Below are 27954 nucleotides of genomic sequence, written 5' to 3'. Positions count from 1 at the left end.
CAGAATGCACACTAGAAAAAAAGAAAAGTCACAGCATAAAGGATACAAATAAAAGACGTAGTTGAAATAGCCAAAATTGTTCCAGTAGGAATAGATTTCTGAGCATCCTTAAGATCTCCAGATCTGTTTGAACCTGCCATAATACCTTAAAAAGAGACCAAGTTTATATGTCATAAAACCAATTAATACTACCTCCATGTCAATAATAGAATGGGAACATTTAACTTTAAGCCTGATTTAACACATCACTACCAATGAAGCAGGCTTTAGAAATGCATAATCCTGGACAAACCCCGCATTTATACATTCATTTAATCAGAAATGTGTGTTACCATCCATTGTTGACTGAACAAAGTCCAGAAAGCTCAGGAAAGCAACAGATAAAATAAAATAACAATCATTTTTTCAAATATAATTTCAAAATCATTTTTTAAATGAGGAAATACTGAGGAGTTAGCAAAATAAGTTATAAACTAATAGGGATTTAACAATTTTAGCCAGTGTGATTGAGTGCATTATCTTTCTACTAAACAACATACATAATCAAACTCTATACAAAAGTAGGGGAAAAAAGAAAGGAGCAGGCAGGATGTACAAGAATGGTTAAGGACATCACATGTACACATCCCTGTTTAAATCTAACAGGAGAAAAAAATGTCTCTGAGAACATAATGAACAGAAAGGAAAAATTATACAACTGACTAATTCTGCCATCTTTCCTAGTATTTCCTGACCACTGTTGAAGGCAAAACCATGGAAGTTAATGTCAAGACATTTCAATGCAAAGGCATTGTCAGACTCCATGCAATGAAATCCTAACTGTAGGATCAGATACGATCATGACCTGAATACCTGAAAAAGTAGCCTTAATACTTAACTGTTCTGTCATCCATTTGAAGTTTAAAATATTATAAAGGTATGCACCTTCTTTTAATTAAGCACTGTGTAACACATGAAGCTTTTGTTTTCGTTCCAGACACAGAAAATAGCACTTAAACTGATGCTTTGTTTATATCCTATATGTGCCTAAAATAACCAGCTGCCAACTATTTCTCTCTAGCACCAGAGAGTTCTGGGTACATAAAACTTGGACACAGCCCAGCAATATCACATGTCATCAATAAACATACACACACACATTTAATCTTTTTTTCCAGCTATAAGTACACATCCTCATTCAAGAAGAAAAATTGTATCTACCTGTCACAGATGGGAAATAAATCCCTACAAGCATTGTGAAGTAGGTCATGATGTCTGTAAAAACATAAGGGTGTCCACTCATTTTTGTATCTTCTGATCCAGCAACTGATGGCTGACCTTTTTTCTCAACTATTGAGTCTTTTACTGTATAGGTACTCCACAGGTTATCTACAAGGGGAAAACAAACAAAAGCCCGAGTCATGTCTCTGTTTCAGGATGTTAAGTAGTGAGGATAGAGTAATCTTATGAACCAGATGGTTTTTCTTAACACAAAAATAATGTTTCTCAACATTTCCTTATAAAGCCAAGAATGCAGCAATATAATCAATGCTAATTGTAAATGGTGGACATTCCCACTGTATGCCAGGAGAAATGCAGTAGTGTAAGGGATGTGTCATATAAGATTCTCTCTTCCATTAAAGAAAGATTCAGTTAAAGAAGTAAATTCTAATGTATTTGTAGAACATCCACTTAAGATTGCACAGTGAATGTATTATCAAGATCTACTGTGAAAAAATAAGGAAACCATTACCTCCAGGCAATCTTAGCATATATCTACATTTCTTGGTCTTACATTTTGAGGTGCAGGTCAAAAGAGAAATGCTACTTAGCAGCAACTTGAGCTCTTTTGAGACTTGCCGTAGAGAATAACCCTGCACAACAGTATAGGATTCAGCTGTTCATGGTCAAAGTATTCCACATAGCAGAGTAACCAGATGAGAACTGATAAGCAAAAACACGTAAAGCAAAACCCAGCAGAATGTCACTCAAACTCCCCAATAAACTAAGGAAGTATTAACTGAAGAGCATGCTAGTTCATTTAAATGAAGAGGAATAACAAACTGATCTAGAAATAAGACTGATGCCATAACAAAAAAAGTTAAGGGTATCAGACAATTGTCAACTTTTAGCAGAGATTTGAGGAGTGACATAAAACAAGACAAGATCTCTAAGTTAGCATCCACTCCCTATGAAGCATAAAAGCAAAGACCAGTCTGTCATCGTTAAAGCACCAAGTACTCAATGAAGACTCAACAGTCCATGTCCTTTATTCAGTATGACACAGAAGTGTCAATGACCCGAGCACTCCAATGCATACAAGTTTAATTGTGGAGTGTGCATGCCAACATGGGTTGGTAAAATCAGCTTAGAGATCTGTGAAACAGAAATCACTTCCCATTTCATGACATGTCACACAGAGCTTTGTTATGCTAATTTCCTATCCTCATTTTCCCCAAAGTGATAATCCAAGAGGACTTGAAAGTTAGGGTGAGGAAAAAGGGTCACAAACCAAACTCTATTCTAAGGAGAAGAGGTATCAGAACATCTATTTCATTCCCAGAAGCATTGTTTGTACACAACACAATCCACTACATGTTCAAAATGAATCTTACAACACAGTGTAATTGGAATCCCAAGTTGCCACAACTATATGGGAATGCAAAAAGAAGAAAATGTATAGCCTTTCTTTGTGGAACATCTGTCCACATGCTAGACTGGAAGCTAGAAAAACTCTAAACTCATCACTAAATTGCTGTATCACATAGAATCATAGCATAGTTAGAGCTGGAAAGGACCTTAAGATCATCTAGTTCCAAGCCCCCTGCCATGGGCAGGGACACCTCACACCAAACCATGTCACCCAAGGCTTCATCCAACCTGGCCTTGAACACTGCCAGGGATGGAGCATTCACAACCTCCCTGGGCAACCCATTCCAGTACCTCACCACCCTAACAGTAAAGAATTTCTTCCTTTTATCCAATCTAAACCTCTGAATTCACTCCTTCACACTCCATCTGTAAAATGGGAACAAGTTCTCTCTCAGGACTTTGCCAGTGTATTAATGAACAGCATATTGAAATACCTGTATCTGGCATACAAAAAAGCTAAACACTTCTAAAACAAACAAGTATGAAAAGGGAGTGTGCCCCCAAATTAAGGCACTTAATACTAAGCTTCTAAAGCCAGATGGAGTCCTTATAGCAGGAAGCATGCTCCAGGTAGAAATCTTTCAAACAAACAGATTAGAGCTGAACTAGTACTGACAGGCTAAACCATCACATTACTGGACAGCTATGTGCCACGTGAATAATGCCCTAAAACTGTGGAATGTGCTTTCCAACTTACCAAAGAGAACTCCACTTGTTATTCCTGGAATCCCTTGAATTTCTGTTACATTATTTAGACTAAAGTAGCCATCACATGTAGCATTAAGTGAAGAACTATCACAGAACAGGCGCCACAAAGTTGTAGTCCTTGTTTCATTATTGCTTTCAATAAATTTGGCACAGACATCAAAGCTGCGTTTTGACAAGGTCCGGTTCCCGAGGAGACAGATACTAGACAAAAAGGTAAAACCAGTGATCCTTCAGTAGAGTGTTATGCATTGAACCACTTTCTGTCCATTAGACTTCTTTAGAAACCTGTTACCTACTTTATGGCCTATACTACATCTACTGAAATAGTAAATAGTCTCTACATACAAAACTATCCTATGATCTTTAAAAGCCCGATCCAACATTTCTACTTTTAAGGTATTAATAGCTGTTCTGCCTCCTGATTACTTCTCTGGAAAATACAATCAAACCAAAGATGAACTAAAGATACAACTTGCATACTAACAACTGGACAAAAGAAAGGATTCTTAGTAAGCAAGGAATGACATGAGCTAAAGGTGCTGAGAACCAATATGCCCCGTGAAAACAGTAAAAGTCAATTTTGTTAACAAAAGGGTACGAAGCCTTCAAAACACAAGTGAATTGAACACCAGACTGTCTCCATTTTAAGAAGAAACTGAAGTTTCAATCATCTCCTCATGACAAGCCAAGTCTGAAAGTCTGGTTCTTTCATAACTATGGTTCATAGCTACAATGTTTTCCTGAAGTTTTTACTTTATTCTCTAACAGCTTTAGATTAATGCTTTAGATAAAGCACCTATATTTACTGTCAGCAAAAAACACCTTCTTGTTCTTCAGGTGTGGATGGAACATTTTCCAGAGCATCATGTTTTATGATCGATAAGAGAATGATTCAGATAGGTAACTCATACTAACAAATGAGCACATCATTGACTAAAACATATAAAACCTACTTCTGAGGCCAGTGTACATTTACTCTGAAGTTTAGCCTAAAAGATTAAATGGTTACAGCAGCTATGTCCTTCCCACACTCTTTTTTTCTACATTCTTGTAAATAACCCACACTACTTAAAGCTAGCAAACTTACGGAAAGTCAGGAGGGTCAAAAGCAGTCTTAATAACTCCAGCGTATATGGCAATAATGGAAAGAATCACACAGGCAAGGAAGACCAGTGCAAGTTTGTTCACATACTTTACTCCCACAAAAACTACTATGGCCATCAGAATGATAATGCATGTTCCATAAACTCTCATGTTGTTCAGCATAGCATTTGTTTCTTCACCAACCTCTCCTGCTTTAAATATAGCAGCGCTTGGAGAAATGTAGGTCTGCAAGAGATAGGGCAAATTATTATAGAATTCATTTACTTGAACTTCAAAAGCTGAACTTCTGTTATGGTACCAGGTTTATTCCTTCACAAACCAGTTCAACCAGATGACAGGGGCATTTTGGAAGCGTAGATGTAAAAGGGGAAAGGGGAAGAGATGACTTGAGGCAATTTAAAAGATAAAAACCAAAACCATAAACTAGTTCAAACACTCACATCTACCCTTAGATTCATCTGAAGCATTTGCTAGTTAATAATTCCATCAATTGAAACAAGTATTCTAAAAGTAGAATAAAAATAAATAGACATACTAGAAATATAGTATAAAGCATTAAAAAAACCCACCAAACGACAATGCATTTTAGGCCAACTGCATTCCTCAACAATCTCCCAAAACAGCCAAATCCATTTAATCTTAAGAGAAACTAGTACTTACCAATAAAATTTCAATGGTACCAAGAATGTACATCGCTCCTGCAAAAGTTGTACCCAAGTAGAAACAAAGTCCCACAGCTCCACCAAATTCTGGCCCTAAAGATCTTGAAATCATGTAATAAGAGCCTCCAGCTGTGAATTGAACAAAAACAAACTCAAAGAGAGACTCCAGCCCTTCAGATATACAACAGTAGAGAATAAAAAACGTGAATCATTCAATCTACATCATCAAGGTAACTCCTGCAGTCATCACCACTGAAATGTTCATGCTAAAACAGTACTTGGTGTCTCTGCCAACTAAGCAATTACAATGTACATCTCAAAGTGAGCATCTTCCTGTGCATTTTCTGGGGAACAGAAAGTAAACAAAAGAAGGAAAAAACTCCACAAGCTAAACAATCTAAACCGTTTTATAAGAAAAGCTTATACAGGTATAAATGGAAGTGTAAATAGATGTAAATCCATTTTTAGTTTCTAACCTCAAGCTGTTCGCAGTCAAAAGTAAACTTGATGTACAATTTTTAATGATAGGGACAAAACGGAGTTTGTCTCACTAATAAGTGTTCTTCTTCTTTTCTGTATATGGAAACTATGACCACTTTCACTACACGCATTTCTGCAGTACCATTTAAACATTTAAAGGTTGTCTGCTTATATACCATTCACTTTGCCCTGAATTTTTCAGTTCTTCTCAGTCATATTTTCCATATACAAGAATCACCTTTTTTAAAATCATAAACTTATCCCCCCATTTCCCTTTCAACAGGGCTCTAAGTTTCCACCTCTAGCTCTTTACCTAGACTTCCCCACAGCCCCCTCAAGACATGCTCCTCTCTGGTTCCCTCTCCACCTTCTCTTATATTCATTATGTTTGTCGCACTCACAACTGGGAAAGAAAGAGGAGACAGAGAAAGGAAGTGCTTTATTTTAAATGAGCATACACCAGCCTTGCATAAAATCACTCTGCAAATAAGAAATGCACTTCTAATCAAAGGGCAGAGACTGAAACTGCTTTTCAATATGAATAAATAGAAAACAACATCAAAATTAATGATGCAAAACCAATCCTTTTACTAAATATAATGCTGTTGTATATAATGGCAAGATCCTCCTGCTCAGAAGGTCTCTTTGAATTCTAGGTTCCTACTTGGGCTTTTTTGTGTTAAGCAAAACCTTTACGTTGAACTTTAAAGATCTGGGTGGGGAAGAAGAACAGAACATTCTAATCAGTATCCAGTTAACTAAATAACTAGATTTCATTATAAACCATTTGAAACAAAATTTTCTATTGTATTTCTATTTCATACATGGTACTGTATCCACAAAATGCAATTATTCCACACCCTGCACAAGTTGTAAGAGTTTACTTTTGCCTAGCAACTTATGCATCAGTTCTGGGATCCATTATTAAGCTGGAGAAGCTCTGCAAGTAAGGAATCACTTCAACTTCATTAGGTAAACTGTTCATAGTTCCTAACAATGTCTGAACCCCAGTATTATCAATTAGTGTGTTGACAAACTGAAAAGGATAAGAACTTTAAAGGCTGATTTTGCATCTACAAATACGGCTTCATAATTGAAGTTTATTTATCCTGACAATTTAAAGAGATGAGCATACCCTCATGTTATTGCTTATATAGGAAACGTTTCTGGCAGCAGACTGGCTGTTATTCTTGCCGAAAACAACATAACTAAGTTCAATGTTTAGAAATGGAGTCTAGGGAAATTTGGGGGGACACCAAACAAAATGAACTCCAAACAGACACAGAAAGCAGCCAAATTTGTGAAGACATCTACTTTGCATGAAGATGAGTCTCTACTAGTTCAAGCTGCAACATCTTATCTCTCATTCAAATAGAATCAAATGCTTGATGACAAAATGTGCTACAGTTCGTAATTCCTCGAAGATATATCTAAAAGACTGTATTTATAAATATCAGTTAAAAGAAAACATGCACTTGACAAAGAAACATTACTTTTGATATCTCAGACTATAGTAATTTCTTATCCCATATTTAAAACTTCCATCATTTGGCCATTCACCACTTAAGATAAAATTCTTCATTACCTGGAACTACACCATTTGTTGCTATTGCACTCATTGAAATTGCAGTTAGCATAGTCTGTAGAAAGAGGAAATAAAGAACATTTAAAATACAGAGAGTTTTTTGAATAATGGGGCAAGACAAAGTGATCAAATGAAACTAGGATTTTTATATGAAGACGTTAGAGCAACCAAAAAGTATCATGTCTCTGGTTAGGGTTATCCCTGTAAATGAAGTACTCAATTTTTCAGCAGAAAATGCACACACATATACATATGTATCTCCCATGTCTCTCAATTGCACTGATAATTATTATGAAGAAGTTCTTCTCTGCTATTAATACATATTAGAAAGCAGAGATGGATTCTTGTAACAGAAGATTTGTAACAGATGATTTTGGCAATAGTAAAAGAAAAGGTTAACTCACACAAGCACAACACATGAACACAATGATGAAAGACTCGAGAACTCCAGCTGTTCCCACAATCCAGGTTAAACGTAGGAAAAGGATGACTCCCAAGATGTTCTGCAAGCAGGGCAGGTACACACCAATAAAAGTGCCCATACGTGGAACCTGGAAATGAAGTTAGAACATGAATTCTTCTGCACTAAACATTTTAAGTCCATAAGCACTTTCTTCTGCAAACACTTATCATGTGCTCCATGAACAAATGCCAAGTGAAATTGAATGGTAGCCTCAAGAGTCTTCAACTTTGCAAATATCCACAGGCTATTTATGCAGACAGATTTCTGAAAAGACAGAAAACTACTTGTGATAGCAAACCCTCTATTCCATAGGAATTAGGATGAAATCTTGATGGGGTAGGATGATTCTGCATCTGTTGATTTCAAAGCTTTACAAGCTTTCTTCTGAAACACCAGTTATAGACTGCCATTGAAGAGAAGACAGTCTGCAAAAAGTCAATCACCAGTTGCCCTGACTGCCCTGCAACTGGGCCACAAAATGATATTCAACAACCAGTGTTTGTAATTTTTAAAGAAAGACCTAGCATTACATAGTATATTTCTACTTTTTATTTGCTGGTGGTCACCATGGGCAAAGACACATCCAAAAGCATTCAGGCTTCATCATTCAAGTTCCACCCTTCTGAAGAAACTGGGTCTTAAAATACTCAACTTAAGAGCAACAGTTACACACAGCAGGTTTCCAGATAGACAAGCTCTTCTTAAATCAAAACTGAGGTACATCCATAGAAACAGTGTTTTCAAGCCACCAGGTGGGGCCCAAAGGAAACGGAGTGTTCATTTGGCCAGGCAGTTCCAGAGGAACTAACACAACTGCACTTACAAAAGCCTCTGCACAACAGCTGGACAGAGGACAGGAATCACACTAAGGAAAGTGCAAGTAGATCAGTGTTTGTATCTTCAAATAACAACAACTACTACAAAACAAGCACAGGGAGACAAACAAAAAGAAACTCCACACACAAACAAACAGGAGATGCAAAAAGCTAAAACACCTGGACTTAATTCCTCGCCCTTTCCCATTGTCCTGGTATCAGATTCCTAAATGAGTCAAATCCTAATGCAAACAGTTGTACTACAAACATTCAGGTACCATACCATAACTCTTTCTTCCAGTCAAATGAGCTCCAGTTTTAACCTTACTTTCAAGCACCTTTCGTATCTGTCTCTTCTGCTATGTGCTCATCATCCCCCACCCCATCCCCATGATAAATAACATAAGCATCATACAACCAAACGTTTTCTTGGAACATATCCATTAAGTCTTAAAAATACTTACTCCAATTAACACATAGAAATAAGAGAGCTTCTTGGAAAAACAGCTACCATGTTAACGGGAACAAATATGCTTATGGATTTAAAAGAGTCACCTGGTTCATCTCAAGTTTTCCTTAAACTTCAACTTTAGGTAAAAACCCAGCCCACTACACTGTAATAATAGACCAGCTCAAAAAAAACCCCACAACATATTTTATGCTCACTAGAGGCAGACAAAAGGACATACAAGGACAGAAGGAAGAAGAAAAGAAAGGAAGAGGAAACTGGGTGCAGTGCACATTTTAGGTCCTAGCTTTGCATACATTTTATCTAGAGCTTTTGCAGCAAGGTCTTGCTAAACCATGCTAAGGGGAACACTGAATTAACACAAGTCCTAAACCCTAAAACTAAATTGAAGCAAACGCTTTCATTTTAAATATACAATATTACAAATCTTGCTCCTTTTTCAGGCAAGCACATTATTTTCTTTTTAGGTTAAAAAATGCTTCTCTCTGTGGCTAGCTTCATCTGCACAACATATTAGAAGTTTAAATACCTTGACTTCCTTTCGCTTGCTGTCTTCATCTGCTTCATGTTCCACCACACCTTGAGTTAAGTTAGTGTAGTTTGCTAGTTTATTAAGAAGAGATGACACCATGGGATTACTATCCATTTCTTCCTGTTGGGATTTTAAGAACACTGCATGTATTAAACAGTTTTTAAAAAGTCATGATTTTTGATACTACATCAAACACACACTCAACAGGTCAGTCACGATGCACTCAACCCCCAGAATTAGCATGACAAAATACCAGTCAGTTTCCAGACAACAAGAGTCCTAAATCTCCCTAGTAACACTATGTGGCTATCATACAATACTTACTTCACTTTTTTTACTCTATAACATACAGTTTGTACAGCTGGAATATAAAGGGAAATCTATAGAAGGGTCATAGTTAATTATAAAAGTCTACTCCTATCACTGTGCAGTTTTTAGGGGATTATACTGGCAGGGTAGAGTCATAAGGGTGTTTTTCCAGCATCTTCCTTGTATCTAGTGGCCCCAAATGATTCTCTCAAACACCAAGATACTGAATGACCATTCTCAAGCCTACTGTTGCAGCCTTTTGTTGTATTTTATCTTAAACCATGCATACTACTTCAAAAATATTCATCTGTTGAAAAATACAGGCATAGATGCATAGCATAGGTCATTGCACATATCAAATACTAGTCATACCATCTTTCTTTAGCCAAATATCTGCTACAAGAAACCCCCACACATGCTAAACCAAATATTAAAATCCAGAAGAAGCATTTACAATAAAAGGATTCCAAGAAAAGCAGAACCACAGACTGCAATAAAGTACACAAAATCAAATACTGGAAGGAAGATGAGCTCAGGATTGCAAACAGAAAGACAAGAACTAAAGCATCTCTGCCTGAGGCATGAGGTGTTGATAGTCATGGTTATAATAGCCAAACTTCTTTGTAACAAGTTCATACAAAGATTCAAACACAAGTCAGCTGAAAACATAAGAATAAGATTGTAGGAAATATACTGTGAAACCTACACACTACCAAAATGATTCACCACCACAACAGCAGTGGTGATGAATTCACTATTAGGCTTTCAAGGCAATACTGTGACAGTATGGTGTAAAATCTTATATACATAAAGGACAGTCATCAGTATAGCACCAGCTGCGAATTAACATGTCAGCCACTATTCAAATAACTGATATTCAAAGGAGATTAGGGACAAAAAGCAGCTATGACCAATTTCAACAAGATGTGGATGTTAATTTATGAAATACAGCTTGAAGGAAGGAAATTCACTGACAAAACTCCACTATCATGGTTTCTGTAAAAAAAAATTACATACACAACAAAGGGATAATGAATGACTGACATTACTTTGATCCTTAGCACAATATTCTCTAAAACTTAGCCAAAAATAGTAAAAATACATTATTTGGGTGATGCAGGATGGAACTGAAAGATCATATCCTCCGTGCAAAGATATCTGAAAGGAGCATAAGAGAGTGACAAAAAATGGTGGTAGAATACAACAGCAAGATGGCTATGAGAACTATGTTAGAAGGACCTTGTTTATTGTTAACAGCACACACAAATCAAGACCAGTTGATGCTGCTACAGCAGAATAGCTTAGGTTAAACTTTACTACATGCACTGTAAAAGTGGCATTTAAATGTACTATATCAATATACTTATTTTCCCCCCCATAAATTATTGCAATCATTTAGTGAATTAAACTGGTATTAAACTTGCATTATAAAGTAGATGTTTACATTACAAAGTAGACATAGCTATGGTATGCTCTATAATGTAACTCTACAATATAACTAAGTCACGGCCTATCACTATTTCTTTTATAGTTTTGTTGCTCTAAGAGAGGTCTGTATTTCCCCTGTTCAACACAATGTATCTGGTAATCCTTTTAAAACTGGATACTGCTTTGTTAAAGCCAGTAACAGCTTTCTCCAGCAACAGTTTCTAGATCCTCGCCCAAGAAGTTTAAATGCAAGAAGGCTGATTGCATATTTTCACAACAGTACACATCAAAATTTACTGTTCTTGCCTATACAGACACAGGCAAGGAAAAAAAATCTTCACACTTTGTGTCATTACATCATTTGAATCCACTGAAATAGAATATGAGCAGGTACCAAACTACTAAAGAGTTATTAAAGTTGATCTTTCCCCCACTACATTTCATGAGAGAAAGAAAACAGGGGTTTGCTTGTTTACATCTTACTACAAGAGCCTCAAAGGTGAAATTCATTTTGGGGGTATTTAACTTACCTCAAAGAGAGCCATATTCTTTCCTTCATACATGCTTCCTTTGTCCACCTCTGCATTGTTAATAAATGGACTATTTTCCTTGGCAATCCCATCCGCTGGTGGAAAAACGCAGCAATTTGAAACAAAAGGAAATAAAAATTATAAGACAAGCTATACCACAGAAGGAATAGTCAGAAGATGTTGGTTCAAGATAACACTGAAGGTGGCTGCCAAACACTGCATCCCAAGCACATGTACTTTAATACACATACTGATCTCTCCCCTGCCTCATGTCAGCTTACATCTGTAGTTCACTTCAAAGCACTTGATAACACAACTTCATGTAAACCTTCAGGGCAACAACAACAAAAACCCTCAACCAACCTTTTCATTACTTTACTGACTCCTTCAAAAACACTGCAATAGTTGAGGCAGGAATGTATGAAAAACCAATGTAAAAGGAATTCTGTAAAGGTTGTGTGATTCTTCCATGATGTGCTGTATTTGTTCTGTTCTTTATCTAAATATAAGTCTCATTAAACTGTAACTCCCCTGACCTCTGAACCATCTCTCTAAAAACACAGCATCACTTTCACTGCCTTCCAATCTAAGCAATGCAAAAGTTATTACCTGTCAATACTGTCACAACATTGGCATTTCCAGTCTCAAGTCCTTGCTTATGTCACTTTGCCTGCCTGCACTTTTGCCCTTACATTCATAAGCTACAGCAATAGCACTTAGATAGTCTCTTCACTACAGAATTAAGGGACAGCTGGAGAACAAGTTGCATTCTTCTCCATGTCCTCCACTCTGCCTCTCCAGGACATTTCTCTCCGCATGAAATCCCAGAACAAAACTCTTGCAAATACAGACACCAGCCTCAGCACAAAGTATTATCTTGGTTGCAGTTAACATAGAAATAGGTATCAGTCCCTCAAGCAGATGAGGGAATACATCCCTGATGGATTTCCTATCGCCCTCTGTGGTCTCTTGTCCAAGAGACTCTCCACAGTATCATGATACTTATTGGTATCATGACATAGAAACCACATGCTATCATGAGAGACTCAAACCACAGCTACTGTCCATTAAGGCTCTGGAATCAATTCCACAGTCTTGAGAAGACCTGTTGATGAATTCATCCACAAATACTGTTCTTACCCAGTATATCTCCTTTTACCCATATCCTTCAGCTTTCATTTTCTCTTTCTCTACAGTTTATTATTGCCCCCCCATTGCTTCAAGTCCTACAGCCTGGCTAGGTCCCCTTCCTCCAACAATGCTTAATACAAGGCCAGCAGAAGAAGTACTGTAAACACAAAAGAATCTCCCTCATTGACCAGCACCTCCAGATGTTTCACAGTGCATGGAACATACTGGTGTGGCACAAAATGGTCTGAGAAACTGGCATTTATCCTTTAAATAAACTTCATCAGACTTAGAGAAAGGTTCAGTTAGCTTTTCTAGAGACAACAAAATGCAACTCTGTCCCCAAGCAAATACATGCTGATTCCTCTCATATTGCTAAAGCTTACAATTACTAGAACTCATGGTTAAGATAGTGCACTTTCTTCACAAGGTTTCTGGAATTCCGTTTTTCTTTTAGCTCCACTCCTTGAAACAACCATGTTATTTTTGCAAAGTTTTAACAAAGCATTCATTAAAAGGCACATTCCTAAGTTAAATACAAGCATGGTTGCTTGATACTTGTCTTGCTAACACCACACGTCTATTGACTTTCTCACCTATTGACAGCTGGTAGCTGCACTTACTAGTTAAACATTAGTACTCCTTTCAGGGTACTTCCAAACTCTTCAGAAATGATTACTCTTCAAAAAAGCAAGCTGGGGAATTTCAAGTACTGTTTTGTGTTCCTGCAGAGTGTAACGTCACTGGAGTTACTCCTTTAGGGGGTATTAGTACACTAATCAAAACAGCGAAAGGGTAACCAAAGGAATAATGTGACTCAGTACTCACAATTGTGAGGTTAAGGAATATAGCTTGGTCTTACCAGTTCTGGAGGTAACAATCAGCATCTTAGCACTGTACATTAAGTATTTTAAATTGTAAGTGTGAGAATATGAAGTCTTCCTTTGTAATTCTAAACAGTTACCTGGCTTTGCTTCAATAGGAAAACCTCAGAGCACAATGTCTCTAACAAACAAGTCTTGTCAAATGCACCTAAGAGACTTCAAATGGAAAAAACACAGAATTTGGGTTTCCTTTTCTTCATACCTTTTTTCAGTGCTTCCAACCAATAGTTTACTTAAGTTGAAGCTTTTTAATGACAGTCTTCAAAACAGCCTGTCACTACCAGACTCCTCAGAAGTCTCCTGTTTCTTTAATATGGCTGCCTCCATGTTTTGTAAGTGTTTGCTGCTGCATGCTTATAGTATTTTCCATAATCAGCATTATTTATTTTAGCTGTATTCTGAAAGAGAATCAATGCTGGAAAAGTGACCACAGATACGTACTGACAAGTACTCTCACCTGCAGTCTGTTTACTAACCCTACAACTATAAAGACCTTTGAACAAGCTCCTCTGAGTCTTCAGTATTGCTGTCAACAAAATCATATTGACTGTAAATTCAAAACCCAACACCTTTAGGAGGAAGTTCATTTAATATGCTTAGAAACACAGTAAGCCTTACAAACACGTAACTCAAATTGAGATGTATTACACCATCCAGTAGAAAGAACTAGTTTTAGGACCTCAACACACTATGGTAAGGTTAATGAAATAAGCTACTATCCCAATCTTTAGCTCATCCCTTCTTCAATGGAAGGGAATTATTAAAAACAGAACTAAAAAGAGACACGACTTACACTTTTCACAAATGAAGTAAATAGTAAATACAATCTCTAGTCCATCAAGTGAAATGGAACAAACAGGGAAAGCTACTTCTGTTGCTTGTACTGAGGTAAGATGGAATATAAAAACAAGTACTTCATTCCACTGGTAAGTCTCAAGCCATTTACAGCTTCATGTTTTAACCCTATGCCCTTGAGTCCCATGAGAAAGCTTTAAGACAATCAAATCATAGAATCGTTTAGATTAGAAAAGACCTTTACGATCACGGATTCCAACCATTCCCCAGCATTGCCAAGTCCACCACTAACCCATGTCACTAAGTCCCACATCTACAGGTCTTATAAATACCTGCAAGGATGGTGACTCATCCCTGGAGGTATTTAACCACTTCCCTGGGTGGCCTGTTCCAGTGCTTGACAAGCAAATCACTTTTGCCCTCAGGCTTCTTCCAAACTGAGTCAACTCAAACTCTTCTGAGGTGTGGAGGTCAGTTAAACATACAATAAAACAATCACAATGTAGTTTTAGACATTCCTCTAAGCTGAACATGTTAAAGCTGCTGCAGTTAAAGCACGTAACAATCTATACTCAGTATTGCTCAGTTTATTAAAGTAATTCAGTTTATGAAGGTTTAAAGCTAAAATCTTAAATCTGGACTAGATTACTAATCCATCTGAGCCAGTATTTCATCTTGTGAAATCCACTCTGTGCTTACTTATGGACCAGTGACAAACTGAAGCCCAAACTAATATACCCTTCCTAGAATCCTGTCTGGTATTTTCTGTGCTGACGAGACATGCAGAGATCCCCACTCTTGATTTCTATAGATGCTCCAGCACTGTGATGGGTGTAGCTGTATTTACACAGAAAGTAACTGCAATGAATTACATTTCCTTTTGCACCTGAGATACGCAGCTGCAAGCAGAGAAGGTAGAAGACACTGCCTCAAGTTTAGGAAGTAATACTTAAGAGTGTTCATGCCGAGGACCACAATGTGCACTGCCATACACCCCTGCCCCTAATTGACAATGCAGTGTCATCATCATGAGTTATCACAAACCCATTTGCATCCCTGTACCACACTGCTCCTCACACAGAGAACTAGAACAGAACTATTACAAGTGTGCCTAATGCTGAGTTGGGAGAGAGTTGTTTTGCTTTCGCTTGCTCCTTTTAACCAAGACCAGTCTGTGTTCACTACACAAATGCTTGTGCTGTCACTAAAGACACCATCAGTGTAATAAGCAAAACCACTTCCTTAGCATTGACACCAGGATTACTACAAACACTCCCTTAGCACTGATAACAGGATTACTACATCATAGAACTATAGTGGTTGGTTTTCCCCCTTTTCTGTCCCCTGCCCACCAAAAGAGATAGAGTATGACGAAAATGTGTTATGGGTGTCCTGCCTTAGGGAAAGTGGCAGACCAAGGCTTGGGGTAGAAGCAGGAAACAATCCTTTAAGTCATCCTAAATTTGCACTAGGATGCCTGTTCAAGAGATTAAGGACAAAAATATTAGACCACCTAATCTGATTTCCTGTGTTTCCACAGGTTGCAGAATTTCATTTCTGCATTGTGCTCTATAACTTTGAAAAGAAAACCACAGTGATATTCGACCAGTGTATTTCTTGATGCTTTAAGAACTGGAATAAGCAAAAATGCTATCAAGTTATTTTTATAAAGATTAAGGGGGTTTTATTTACTGGAAAAATGTGAAACAAATTGTTCCTTATTTCTATTTCAATTCGTCTCTTTTCAAACTTTCAACTATAACATCCTAGTTCACCTTCCAGATTTAAAGACTCACACTTTGTATTTCCTGTCTGTGAAGGTAACTATACACACTAAATCATCTCCAGCTTCCTTTTCAAAAACTAAACCAGTTGGGTTCATAAAACATTTTCCTAACCTTTATTTTTGTGAAAGCATTCTCTCTAGTTATAAAAATGTTAAAACGTCAAGCTTTAAAAATCAAATACAGCCTTCTAACACCAGTCTCAGTCATGCTATTTACAGAAGTATAATCATCACCTCTCTACTCCAAGGATCAGGCTAGCCCTGTTTACAGGGCATTAAACCAAGATCATGCTACTCTATTCCAGTCTGACCCCTAAATCCTTTCCAGATTCACTGCTTCCTCACTGTCCCGCACTATGTTTATCATTACTGTACACATTCAAGAAGAGTTCCTATTTGCCTTTGCATTCAAACACATTTTGTCCAAAAAAGCAAGCATCTATGTCTCTTGTCATGCTGTAAGAGTTTGACATCTACCTGAAAAATGAAAGCAAATTCTTTTTATATGGCAAAACAATACACTTTGTTTTCAAAGAAGTGAGAATGCCCGAAAACTTTTGCACCACAGGGCCTCAAATAAGATAGCTTGGCTATAAGGCATAGTTGTTCTCTAAACTGGCAGTGTTCAAGGCCAGGCTGGATGAAGCCTTGGATGATATGGTTTAGTGTGAGGTGTTCCTGCCCATGGCAGGGGGTTGGAACTAGATGATCTTAAGGTCTTTTCCAACCCTAACTATTCTGTGATTCTATGATTCTAAAACTAAAGAGTTTTGTTTCCCACTAGAAATGCCTAACTTTATATGCTCTTATCTAAAGAAGTCTTAACCTTTCATAGCTTCCAAAGAACAACTCTTAATCACAATCCATGTACCCTGAAGTAGGTTCCGGTTAGCCAGATGCAGGTGAAAAATAACAGTTTTTAATAAAAACTATGGTAACATTTTCACTAAGTTAGTATTCAGACACATTAAGAACAAACCACTACAAACTGAGAACAGAAAGGTAAGATCCTGTTTGCACAAGGGCAAACAAGCATTTTCTGTCAATGTAAGTAAACTTTTACGGGTAGAAATACATAAAGTTTAGAAGTCACTAGAACTGACGGACAGAAGTGTCACCTCCTGTGGTAAAACCAGCAATTCTATCTTCTCCACCATGCATATTTACCTGGATGTCCAGGGTTTGCATTGGCAGGCAACTACAACTCAGACAACCTTCAACATTTAATTTCTTAACATTCGTAATTAAAACACATAGAAGTGTTCTTCAGAGCTCTGACAAACTCAAGTCTTCAAGAGCCACTATGCTGCTTTGATTCAGATACGAAAAGGCTTTGATAACCTTGTTTGAGCACGTCTTTCCTCCCAGTTTTGGCACCAAATGGGTTTAACACAGTCCAATCTGCTACAAAGTCACAGTTTATTTGTTCCAGTTGTGAGTTTTGTTTTTTTAGTAAACAGATGTCTAAATATTTACTACACCAGCAATTTCTTGCATTATTTTTATCAGTGACTAGCACAATTTATGTAAGTTATCTTGAAAAGCAGAACAAGGTATATTTAAGCTCCTTGTAAACCCCTTTACATAATGGAGGATTCTAATATTACATCTATCACCTTATCAGCATCACTAAATGTTAGTTTTTCTTTACTTAGGCTACTATTATAATCAAGCACAGCCTACTTCTAATGAGAACACACTACATAAACTCTATAAATTCTCTATAATATAGCTGGAAGTACAGAACCTGCTATTTCAACAGAAGAGTCATTAGAACCATGGTACTGGCTTTTAAAAAGACTCACTTGGATTTGTCCCACTTTCTTCATAATCTTGTTCACTCATGATCAAGGAAAATCAAATCATTCCCCTCTGCTGATTCTTCACGTATCAAGAACTGAAACAGGAAACCGGCAGTTGCTTCCTCCCAGCTTTGTGTAAGACCTCAAATCCTGTTTCTTACTAGTATTGGATTAAACCTGAAACAAGTCATTAAGGCTTCATGTGGTGTGAAGTGTGCACATGACACAGCCAAACTACATGACAGCCACAGAACTCTCTAAAGAGAATTAAGCTGGAGGATTTCTGTCAGCAACAAACACCATGCTTAGCGAAAGGCACAGGATCACGTTCCTAAAACATCCCATGTCTTTGTCCAATAATAAATACATTTGAGGTTTTCTTTCAATCAAATACGTTCAGTTTAGAATACTTCCGCTAAGCAGATCAGCATGTGTTAGCAACAAGTAGTATTACCCTATTCCAAAGATTCCTATTAAAAAGACTAGTATTATGCATTAAGTACCTATTAACAGATCTTAACTCTAAGTAAAGTTACTAAACATTTACCTATGTAGAAAGAGTTTGCACTAATTGTACTTAAGATTTAGCAGACAAAAAAGCACTTTAAAACATAATTCTAGCAACTTTGAAAGCACTCTTTGAAAACAAGTATTTTTAAAATATAAAAGGGAACTCTTTAGTTTTTCCTTAGAACAGACTAGCTCCTGTGGTCAAATCTTTCAAATCACATCTGAGATGTACTCCTCTCTGTGATCCTAACACATATGTCACAAGCACGGTCAACTGTGGAAAGGCTTAAAGAGTTGAAGGCTCCTTCCAAGTCCATTTCCCAAAGCTTCTCCTTTCTAGAACCAGTGCTGTAGCTTACTAGGCCCCTAAAGTTGCTGTTTTAACTCACTGATGCTGCATTTTGATTTCACACCCTACTCCCCTGTCCAGGAACTGCCTCCTGTTCCTCGCTAGCAAAAGAAAGCAGCAAAAGTCCTCAGCAGATGATCCACAAAGCGAGAAAGGCCAATAGAGTAACAAATATATGCCTGGTTAATAATCCATGGCAGCAAGCTATTATGTTATGTCCTGGCAAGCTTCTATCAGGACAGTTCTACAGGTAACAAAGCAAAGCTCTGACATACTTTCAAGGAATTTCTAAACTGCCCTTTCTGAAGCTAAAAGCAAAATACACAAACCTCCCACTCTTCAAGACTGGAATTAATCTGCTAAAAAGATATTATCTTAAAAAAAAAGTAATCTTACAGTCGGATGCTTTTAATTTTACAAAGTTTCCAACTTGTGTGTCCCTTGTCAGAAGGCAAAGGACAGAACAAGCTTTTCAGCTCCTCTTCCAGAAAGAGAGAGGATATTTTTCTGGTTAAAAACCCCTCAGGTTCTGCAAAGCAGTTCACACTCAACATCTCACCTCCCAAAGGCTCCCAGAATGATTTCCTCAACAGGTTGAGTGCTGCTTATTTTTGGTTGCTATGAGTTACCTAAGGGATACAAGCTAACTAAGGTACCTAATTAAGAATACATGCTGTTGAAATCAGGAAGCAGATAATAAACACCGTCCAACTGACACAGACATTATTAAGCCATTCTTTTCTCTAGAGCTGAAGTTCAAGAGCAAAGTTACCCAGGGACCACCTTTAAATCTGTATACTGCTAACTGCTCATGAATCCATTTCTGGACCTTTGAAAATAAGGACTTAACACTACTGAGGCCCTGAAACTCAAGGGTGGCAATTTTAAGGATAAAGAAGCTGCCAAAGAAACCTCTTTGTATACCTCTTGTAGAGCAGGGTCAGGGCATCCTAGCAAGAATTCAGTGTTGCACAACTGAAGTCAAAACTTCATCCAGTTTTACAAGTACTTTAAAATCTGCACATGAAATCAGACAAACTGCACTGTTCACAGACTGCATGCGGTGGGTTGACCTTGGCTAGCCAGCAGGTGCCCACTCTATCACTCCTCCTCAACAGGACAGGGTGGGAAAACAACATTATAAAGCTTGAGGGTTGAGAAAAGGACAGGGACATCACCTAGCAGTTACCATCACGGGAAAACACAATGTAACGACAAAAGGATTGTGCAGAAATAAAAGAAATTGGTAGAAAAATCTATTTAACTCATTTAAATGAAGAAACACATAAGGGGGGAAACCCTCACTCTTTAACATTTCTACTCAGATTCAGAATATGTCCCGTGTGATAACATTCTATAGTTCAAATGGAGAGCAATTAGAAATGGCACTAACTGTTCACTGGCCACGCTTTAGTATCTGTTCTGTATAGCAACAACATAGTTCAAAGATGCAGGAAAAATTACCCAGGGAAGCGCTGCCTAAAGGGGTGGTTTTTTGCACTGAGGTTCAGGCAGAACAACACTGGTGATGAGTGGCAATGAGCCAACGAAATAAAGCCTCTTAAAACGACTCTTTAGAACCAAAATTTTCTGTCCTAGCAAGTCTCCTGCCCATTTGGCTCCATAAAACAGTTCACAAGCAGTTAGGACTGGAGAGAATAGATACACTTCTTTTCCCAGCAGCAGCTAATGAAGTCTGCTGCACAGTAACAAACTATACCCCTTACCAAAAGCAACCTTTGCAGGGCTTGCCGGAGAGATTCCAACAGTAAGAGTCATTGTAATTGCAAGATAATGAAACATTACAAGGAAAGTTCTGTTAAAGAGAACATACAAAACAATTACACCAGAAGACCTTGACTCACCATATTCCCATGGTTGCAAAATATTATCACCAAAAGAAACATTAGCAATAAGAAAACAAAAACATCTCAATAATAAGATTTTCATTCCAGGACCAGAGAAGGTGAAATGATAAGAGTGGTTATCGCTACATTTGATGTTACATTCTCCTGGCATTTTCTACTTTAAAATTATGAGTAGAATAATTTATATTTAGCTCTTAAGTACAGTAAGAGAATGTCAGCATTTCAATCACATGAAAGAAACACAATGGAGTGAAAATAATAATGTGCCGTCCATTTTAAGCATCAAGATTCTGTACGTCACCAGAAAAAGTCAGAACTCTAAAGACCTAAAAGAACTATTTAAACAGATACAAAAAGCAGTGAAGTTCTTTAGTTTATTATCCTTAACTGTGCCTCTTATTTGCCCGCATTTCCCTTGGAGCTATCAATAGCTAACAGCAACACTTACATTCACAGCAATACATATAGCTGTATTAAACGGTGAAAGGATCAATCAGAGCACCTTGTCAGAGCTGGGCACGTATCAGGACAGCCAGTACCCCTCAGAGCAAAGAAAATCCCTGTGTGGAACTCAGATGCCTGTGATCAAATGTCAAATATGCATTTATCTGCAACAGGAATAATATTTTCCATCCCAGTATTGTATCAATCAATATGATATCAGGGTGGCAGGGGAGGACAAGCAATGCGACTTCTGTAAAGGGAGATATTCTGTCTCACATGCCTAAGAAAGTTCTTTGAAAGAATCAATAAGTAGATGGATAATGGAAAGCTAATTTATACACTTTGCCAAGGTCTCCAAAAGAGAGATTAAGTCCTCCTCTGAACATGCTTAAGGAAATAAAGCAGCCATGGAATAAGAGATATTAGATAAGCCATAGGTAAATAACAAAGAAAACAGAATACAAATATGGTCTACTCCCAGAGATGGTGATGGTCACTGACATTCTGCTGGGACACATGCTGTTCCACACACCAATAAACAGCAGCAACAGAGATCAAAACCATGAGGTGACCAGAGATGTGACAGTTGGAAACTGCTTCTCAAGCTAGTGAGGACAGTCAAGGCACAGCCCAACTGTGGAGAGCTGCAGGTCTGCAAGACTAAATGAATGTTTAACTGACATGCAGAATTTGATGTAGACTTTTCAGGTATATACATACACGAAGGAAAACAATCCTAAAGCAGCTGGACTCCAACGTTACCTCTCATGAACAACACACTTTAATTATGACTGCATCATAAACCTACCAGTTCAATAATTGCTTTTTAATCCACAGCCTGAACATTGGGAATGTAAAAGGATAAAAGCCTATCTTGAACAAAGATATCAGGGTGTGGGAGAAATCACTGTTTGCTCATAACTGGGTCATCATGCACAGTTCTAGAACTTCCTCCATTTCAAAGTTAACAGAAGTAGAAACAAATTCAGAAAAAGACAGGAAGTGTAACAATAAGTATGGAATAGCTTCCATGTACTTCATGTAGAATGGACTCCAGGAGAACAGACTTTAGCCTCTTTGGGGATCTGCTTGGTAGAGTAGCTGGAAGGAAGAGTGGCCCAAGAAAGCTGGTTAATATTTAAGGATCACCTCCTCCAAGCTCAGGAGCCAACAAAGAGGAAGTCAGGCAAAAATGCCAGGAGGCTTGCGTGGATGAACAAACACAGGCTGGGTGGAGGCTGGATGGAGCAGCCCTGAGAAGGATTTGGGGGTATTGGTCAATGAGAAGCTTCCCATGACCTGGCTTCAGTGTGCACTTGAACACAGAACCCCCTCGTGTGCTGGGCTGCACCCCTGATCCAGTTCTGGGGCCACAGCACAAGAGGGATTTGGAGCTGCTGGAGTGAGTCCAGAGGGGGCCATGGAGATGCTGTGAGGGCTGGAGCAGCTCTGCCCTGGAGAAGAGAAGGCTCCTTAAGGGGAGACCTTAGAGCAGCTCCAGTGCCTAAAGGGGCTTCAGGAGAGGGGCTTTGGACAAGGGCCTGTAGGGACAGGCCAAGGGGAATGGCTTTAACCTGCCAGAGGGGAGACTGAGATGAGCTCTTAGACAGAAGCTCTTCCTGTGAGGGTGATGAGGCACTGGCACAGGGTGCCCAGAGAAGCTGTGGCTGCCCCATCCCTGGCAGTGTTCAAGACCAGGTTGGACAGGGCTTGGAGCAAACTGCTCTAGAAGAAGGTGTCCCTGCCTGTGGCAGGGGTTGGAGCTGGATGATCTTAAATTCTTTACCAACCCAAACCCATCTGGGATTCTATGATTTCTTCACATTCACATCCCACATCACATGCTATTAGATTCATCTGTGATGCATATTGCAAAAAGGAGAAGCTGTCACTATAAGCAACTGTCAGCCTTTTACCAAAAGCCCATATTTTGACATGTGATCACTTAATATCTAAAAAATATCTAAATCTTAATATCTAAATAATATTAAATATCTAAACCTTAATATCTGTAGGGGCAAGACAAGGGGAACGGCTTTAACCCACCAGAGGGGAGACTGAGATGAGCTCTTAGGCAGAAGCTGTTCCCTGTGAGGGTGCTGAGGCACTGGCACAGGGTGCCCAGAGAAGCTGTGGCTGCCCCATCCCTGGCAGTGTTCAAGGCCAGGTTGGACACAGAGGCTTGGAGCAACCTGCTCTAGTGGAAGGTGCTCCTGACCACGGCAGGAGGTTACAACTGGATGAGCTTTAAGGTCCCTTCCAACCCAAACCAGTCTGTGGTTCTATCTAAAGAATGACTAAATAAGGGTCTTCAGTTTGGAAAAAAAGGTGTAGGATTAAGATGGAATGAAGTTTATAGAAATTTTGAGTGATTGGGAGACCTGACCAAAATAAGTGTAATTTGATGCCTTTAATCTGATGACTGGATCAGAAAACAAACAAACAAGAGGTAATTTGCCTTTGAGCAGCAGATCTTCCTGCCACAGTCTCCCAGCTGCCAAAAATACACATTGATTCCCGACTAAGAGAACGGAAGAGAAATTCACTGAGTGCATTTAGAACAGAAACAAATGTAGAACTTAATCTAAAAACCTAAATTCACCAAAGAATGAGAAACTAATGTGGTTTCATAGAAGGCTCATCTTTTTCTAGCCCACAGTTTGCTGGAGCCTGGAAGAGCATGTGGAAAACGGTGTCACATTTCCCAAGCCATGCTTCCTGGCATATGCCTAGACCTGAGCCTTTAGAAACACTTTGCACACAACTGGCTACACATACGAACAGGGCAGAGAGGGACAATTAACCCGTGGAGATTAAGAAAAACAGTGAAAACATCAGTTCTCATATTTCAGGTACAGGAAACAGGACAAACTTCAAGGGCGTGAAGGGGAACATGTAAAACTGTATTTTTACTGTGCAGTGAAATCTGAACGACAGACTGGTTCTGTGTTTGAGCACAGGCAGACTGAAAATACACCAGACATCTCAGTGAGATTAGACTGTCTTCCCTTCATTGTGTGTGTGTATATATATATATACATACCTACCTGCATCAACTCTTTCTGGTTTTCCAGGCATTAGCATTTTACAAGAAGTCACAGCATTAATGCTTTATTACTTATAAAATGACTTACTGGTAGATGACCAGGTTTGTCATTATATTCTTTGTATCTGAGGATCTGAAATAGATATTTAGTCAATTCCACAGGTCTATCTATTAGTCATTACTGATATATGTGAACAAAATAAAACCAAATGCAAATCAAAGCCAGGATTTCTCATAAAACTTCATCTTTTAATGACTACAAGAGACTTCTGTTTCCTTCTCTTATTCCATCAGTTACTGTTTTCTGACTACCCTTCCTTTTTAATGTGCTTCTAATACACCACAAGACAAAGGTACATATTCCTTCTGCTGCTTTGTGCACTTTCTGCTTATGTGCAGAGTCAGCCGGCTCTGACCCTCAACTGTATTGTTCAATCCAAGCATTAATTTCCACTCTGCCTCCCTACTCTTTCCCAAGAACTGCTTTGGATAGTGCTGTAACACTGTCAAACAGACCCTCACCTAAACCTTTCCTTCCTTCACACACGTGAGGATGTCACAAACCAGAAAACACAAGGCTATAGAATTTCAGATGATTATGAAGGAGTGAAGAGTATAGAGCAAGAACATCCCAGCTTACTCCAGTATCACGTAGATGAGTATCGGGTAAGAATGAATATAAGAGGGTAAATGCACAGAATAGTAAGTGCATTGCTAGTAATATACCAGAGCTACTCTACTGGCAATATAAACAGCATACACCCTGCTCCCCTCCAGAAAAACCCAGTGTTGTGGGTTTGAGGGGGTCTTTTTTGTTTCTTTGGGGTTTGCTGGCTCAGTTTTCTTTTTAAGCAAGGTACTCCTGCAGTCCATTAAATTCTATTTGCTTTTTAAGCCAGACAATTCAATCAAAACCAGACAGAATTTTACATTCCTGAAAATTGGAACAGATTTATATGCTGAGCTAAGGGTGAGACAACAAAGAAAGTCCCATTCTCCCTCTTCTTTTACTTCCATCTCAGCTTCACCCTCCTCCCACCCTGACACAACTCACACCTTAACTCCAAAACAGAGGAGTTTAGTTTGCCAGTTTAGCACATCGAACCCGCCCAGTGAAGTGTCTGATGAGCACCAAGGTCAAGTGGAGGAAAATAACAAGGAAAGCTGGGGATGTGGGAGAGGGGAGGGAAGGAGATGCTTTACTCCTTAGTCTTCTTCTCAAGGCTGAAGCCAATTCCAAGCAGCAGGCTTTTAGATGGGCTTAACTACAACACTGAGCTGTACTTGTGTTTTAGATTTCTTTAAAGTTTTCAGAAGAGTTAGTCCAGGAGCATTATTTGATTACACAGTATTAACCTAACAAATTTATGCATTACAAGCTTACATACCACAAACACCCATATAATACCCAGGGCAACCTAAACTATGTTGTTCCCTTCCCAAACCTCTGTATCCAAGTGTAGCAATTAATCTCTTAATGAAGTCTGACTGTATCTTGTTTACAAGTCAATGCCTTCTCTTTTCAGTGTTTTCCTCCCTACTCCCTACTTTACAGGCACATTAACAAAAGTCATACATAAATTCATCTGCTCAATTGATACAGATCCAGAACAGTAAATAATTTAAATTCGTTTTTCCAATATAACTGCTAGTCCACATAAATTCTACTTAATTGCATGGAGAATTGCTATGGATTTTCATCATAACCCTAAAGGTCAGAAATAAGCCACTACAAGAGTGCCAGGTCCACTCTTCCCTTGCCCTCATAAGATATCCAGATGTTCCAAGCCTTCCAAATGCTTCATACACATACATGGTCTAACAACTTGCCTGTATGCATGGTCAGTATTTTCAGACACCACTCCATAACCTTCTGTTTAGCTCCATAAGGAAAAATGCCCAAACAGATTAATACTATACTGCTGTCAAACATCTAGCACATAGAACAAAACACTATAAACTGTTGCTGCAGTTTATACCATTTTGGTTTTATTATTCCACTTAGTTTCCGGGGGGGGGGGGGCAAGAAGGGGAATAAGTGGCAGTTATTACAACACTTGCTCATTTCTTGAATACACCAAAGGAAATGAAACCACATGTAGCATGTATCTATAATGGGCAGGTTGGGGGTTAGGGGAGAAAGCTCTCAAAGGAAAAAACCCAGCTTTGTCAGCTTGGTAATTTACTGGATCATCTCCTAAATGAACTTTATGTAAAAAAGAAATTAAAACAGCACAGACATACTGAGTTTGCCAAAGATCTGTTTTCAGCCATCCAGTATCTGAAGGGGGCTACAAGGATGCTGGAGAGGGACTCTTCATAAGAGATTGTAGTGACAGGACAAGGGGTGATGGGTTCAAATTGAAATAGGGGAAGTTCAGGTTAGATCTAAGGCAGAAGCTCTTCCCTGTGAGAGTGCTGAGGTGCTGGCACAGGGTGCCCAGAGAAGCTGTGGCTGCCCCATCCCTGGCACTGTTCAAGCCCAGGTTGGACAGGGCTCAGAGCAAACTGCTCTAGCAGAAGGTGTCCCTGCCTGTGGCAGGGGTTTGGAAATGGATGATCTTAAAGTCTACCAACCCAAACCCGTCTGGGATTCTATGATTTCTTCACATTCACATCCCACATCACATGCTATTAGATTCATCTGTGATGCATACTACAAACAGGAGAAGCTGTCACTATAAGTAACTGTCAGCCTTTTACGAAATGCCCATATTTTGACATGTGATCACTTAATACCTAAAAACCAAAAACCAACCCCCAGAACATTAAACACGAGTACTGACTGTAACTCAGCGTCCAAGACGTGCAAGTTCCAACTCATAGTACTAGCAATAATTCAGGCACCATACTTGGTATTGTCGCTGCAACACGCTTCAGAAAAGGGAAGCGTTACAAGCTTCTGAGCCAAAGGAAAAGCAGCATCTTATCATCCTAATGGGAAAATCCCTCTTTCCCCCACCAGCGCTCGTCCACAAGCACTCACCCCACGGCGGAACACTCTGCCCCGGGCAAACCCTCACCCACGGTACCCTCAGTCTTGGTTCTGCCCCCTAGACAAGGGCCTAGCAGGAGGGCAGGCTCCCAACAGGTAGCGAACACCTTCTTAACCCGGGACCCCGCCGCAAAAGCACACGGCTGGGCAAACACCCGGGACAAGGCAGGTAAGACTGTGCTGCAACCCACGGTTCGTCGGTTAGAACCGTCGCTCCCAACCCCTCTCTCCACCGAGCCCAGCAGGACTCTGCTTTCACAAGAGCCTAACTTGATGATCCTAAATGCTCCCAACCCAAAGCGCTCCACGGCTCTCCCGCAGAGCCGCCCGTGCCCCCGCTCGGCTCCACGGCGCCGCGGGGCTGCTCCGCTCGCCCGGCCGGAGCCGCCCGGAGCACTTCCTCCTGCGGGCCGAAACAAAGAGCGTGAGCTCCGCACACCGCGGCCGGACTCTGCCCTCTCCGCCCGCTCCCCTCTCACCGGCGCCGCGGTCCCTGTCTTCGTCCTCTCCCTCCGGCGGGCGCTGCCCATCGTGCTCGGCGGGGCCCTGCGCCTCCACCGGCACCACGGTGAAGCTGGTCGGCATGGCGCGGCCCCGGGCACAGCGGCCGCTGCTGCCGCCCTCACGTGAG

The 27954-nt window shown here is 39.3% G+C and overlaps 1 protein-coding gene across 2 annotated transcripts in view; it reads right to left on the bottom strand.

The window, feature by feature from the left end:
* The window catches only part of LOC101867866 (solute carrier family 12 member 7), a 56108-nt gene extending 28154 nt beyond the window's left edge, over positions 1-27954 (bottom strand). For both annotated transcript variants that reach the window (XM_031047978.2, XM_031047979.2), the window contains exons 1-10: positions 27803-27954; positions 11717-11811; positions 9447-9569; positions 7575-7721; positions 7171-7225; positions 5104-5234; positions 4427-4668; positions 3329-3540; positions 1201-1368; positions 47-145 (exon numbers count right to left, since the gene is read on the bottom strand). In XM_031047978.2, the coding sequence (XP_030903838.1) occupies positions 47-145; positions 1201-1368; positions 3329-3540; positions 4427-4668; positions 5104-5234; positions 7171-7225; positions 7575-7721; positions 9447-9569; positions 11717-11811; positions 27803-27908 (1378 nt within the window). In that variant the 5' untranslated portion in view covers positions 27909-27954. The remainder of the gene's footprint in view (positions 1-46; positions 146-1200; positions 1369-3328; positions 3541-4426; positions 4669-5103; positions 5235-7170; positions 7226-7574; positions 7722-9446; positions 9570-11716; positions 11812-27802) is intronic.

This window comes from Melopsittacus undulatus, chromosome 1, assembly GCF_012275295.1.
Source record: "Melopsittacus undulatus isolate bMelUnd1 chromosome 1, bMelUnd1.mat.Z, whole genome shotgun sequence".
Taxonomy (NCBI): Eukaryota; Metazoa; Chordata; class Aves; order Psittaciformes; family Psittaculidae; genus Melopsittacus; species Melopsittacus undulatus.
The sequence above is the reverse complement of the archived record's forward strand: the minus strand, read 5'-3'. Positions and strand labels throughout refer to the sequence as shown.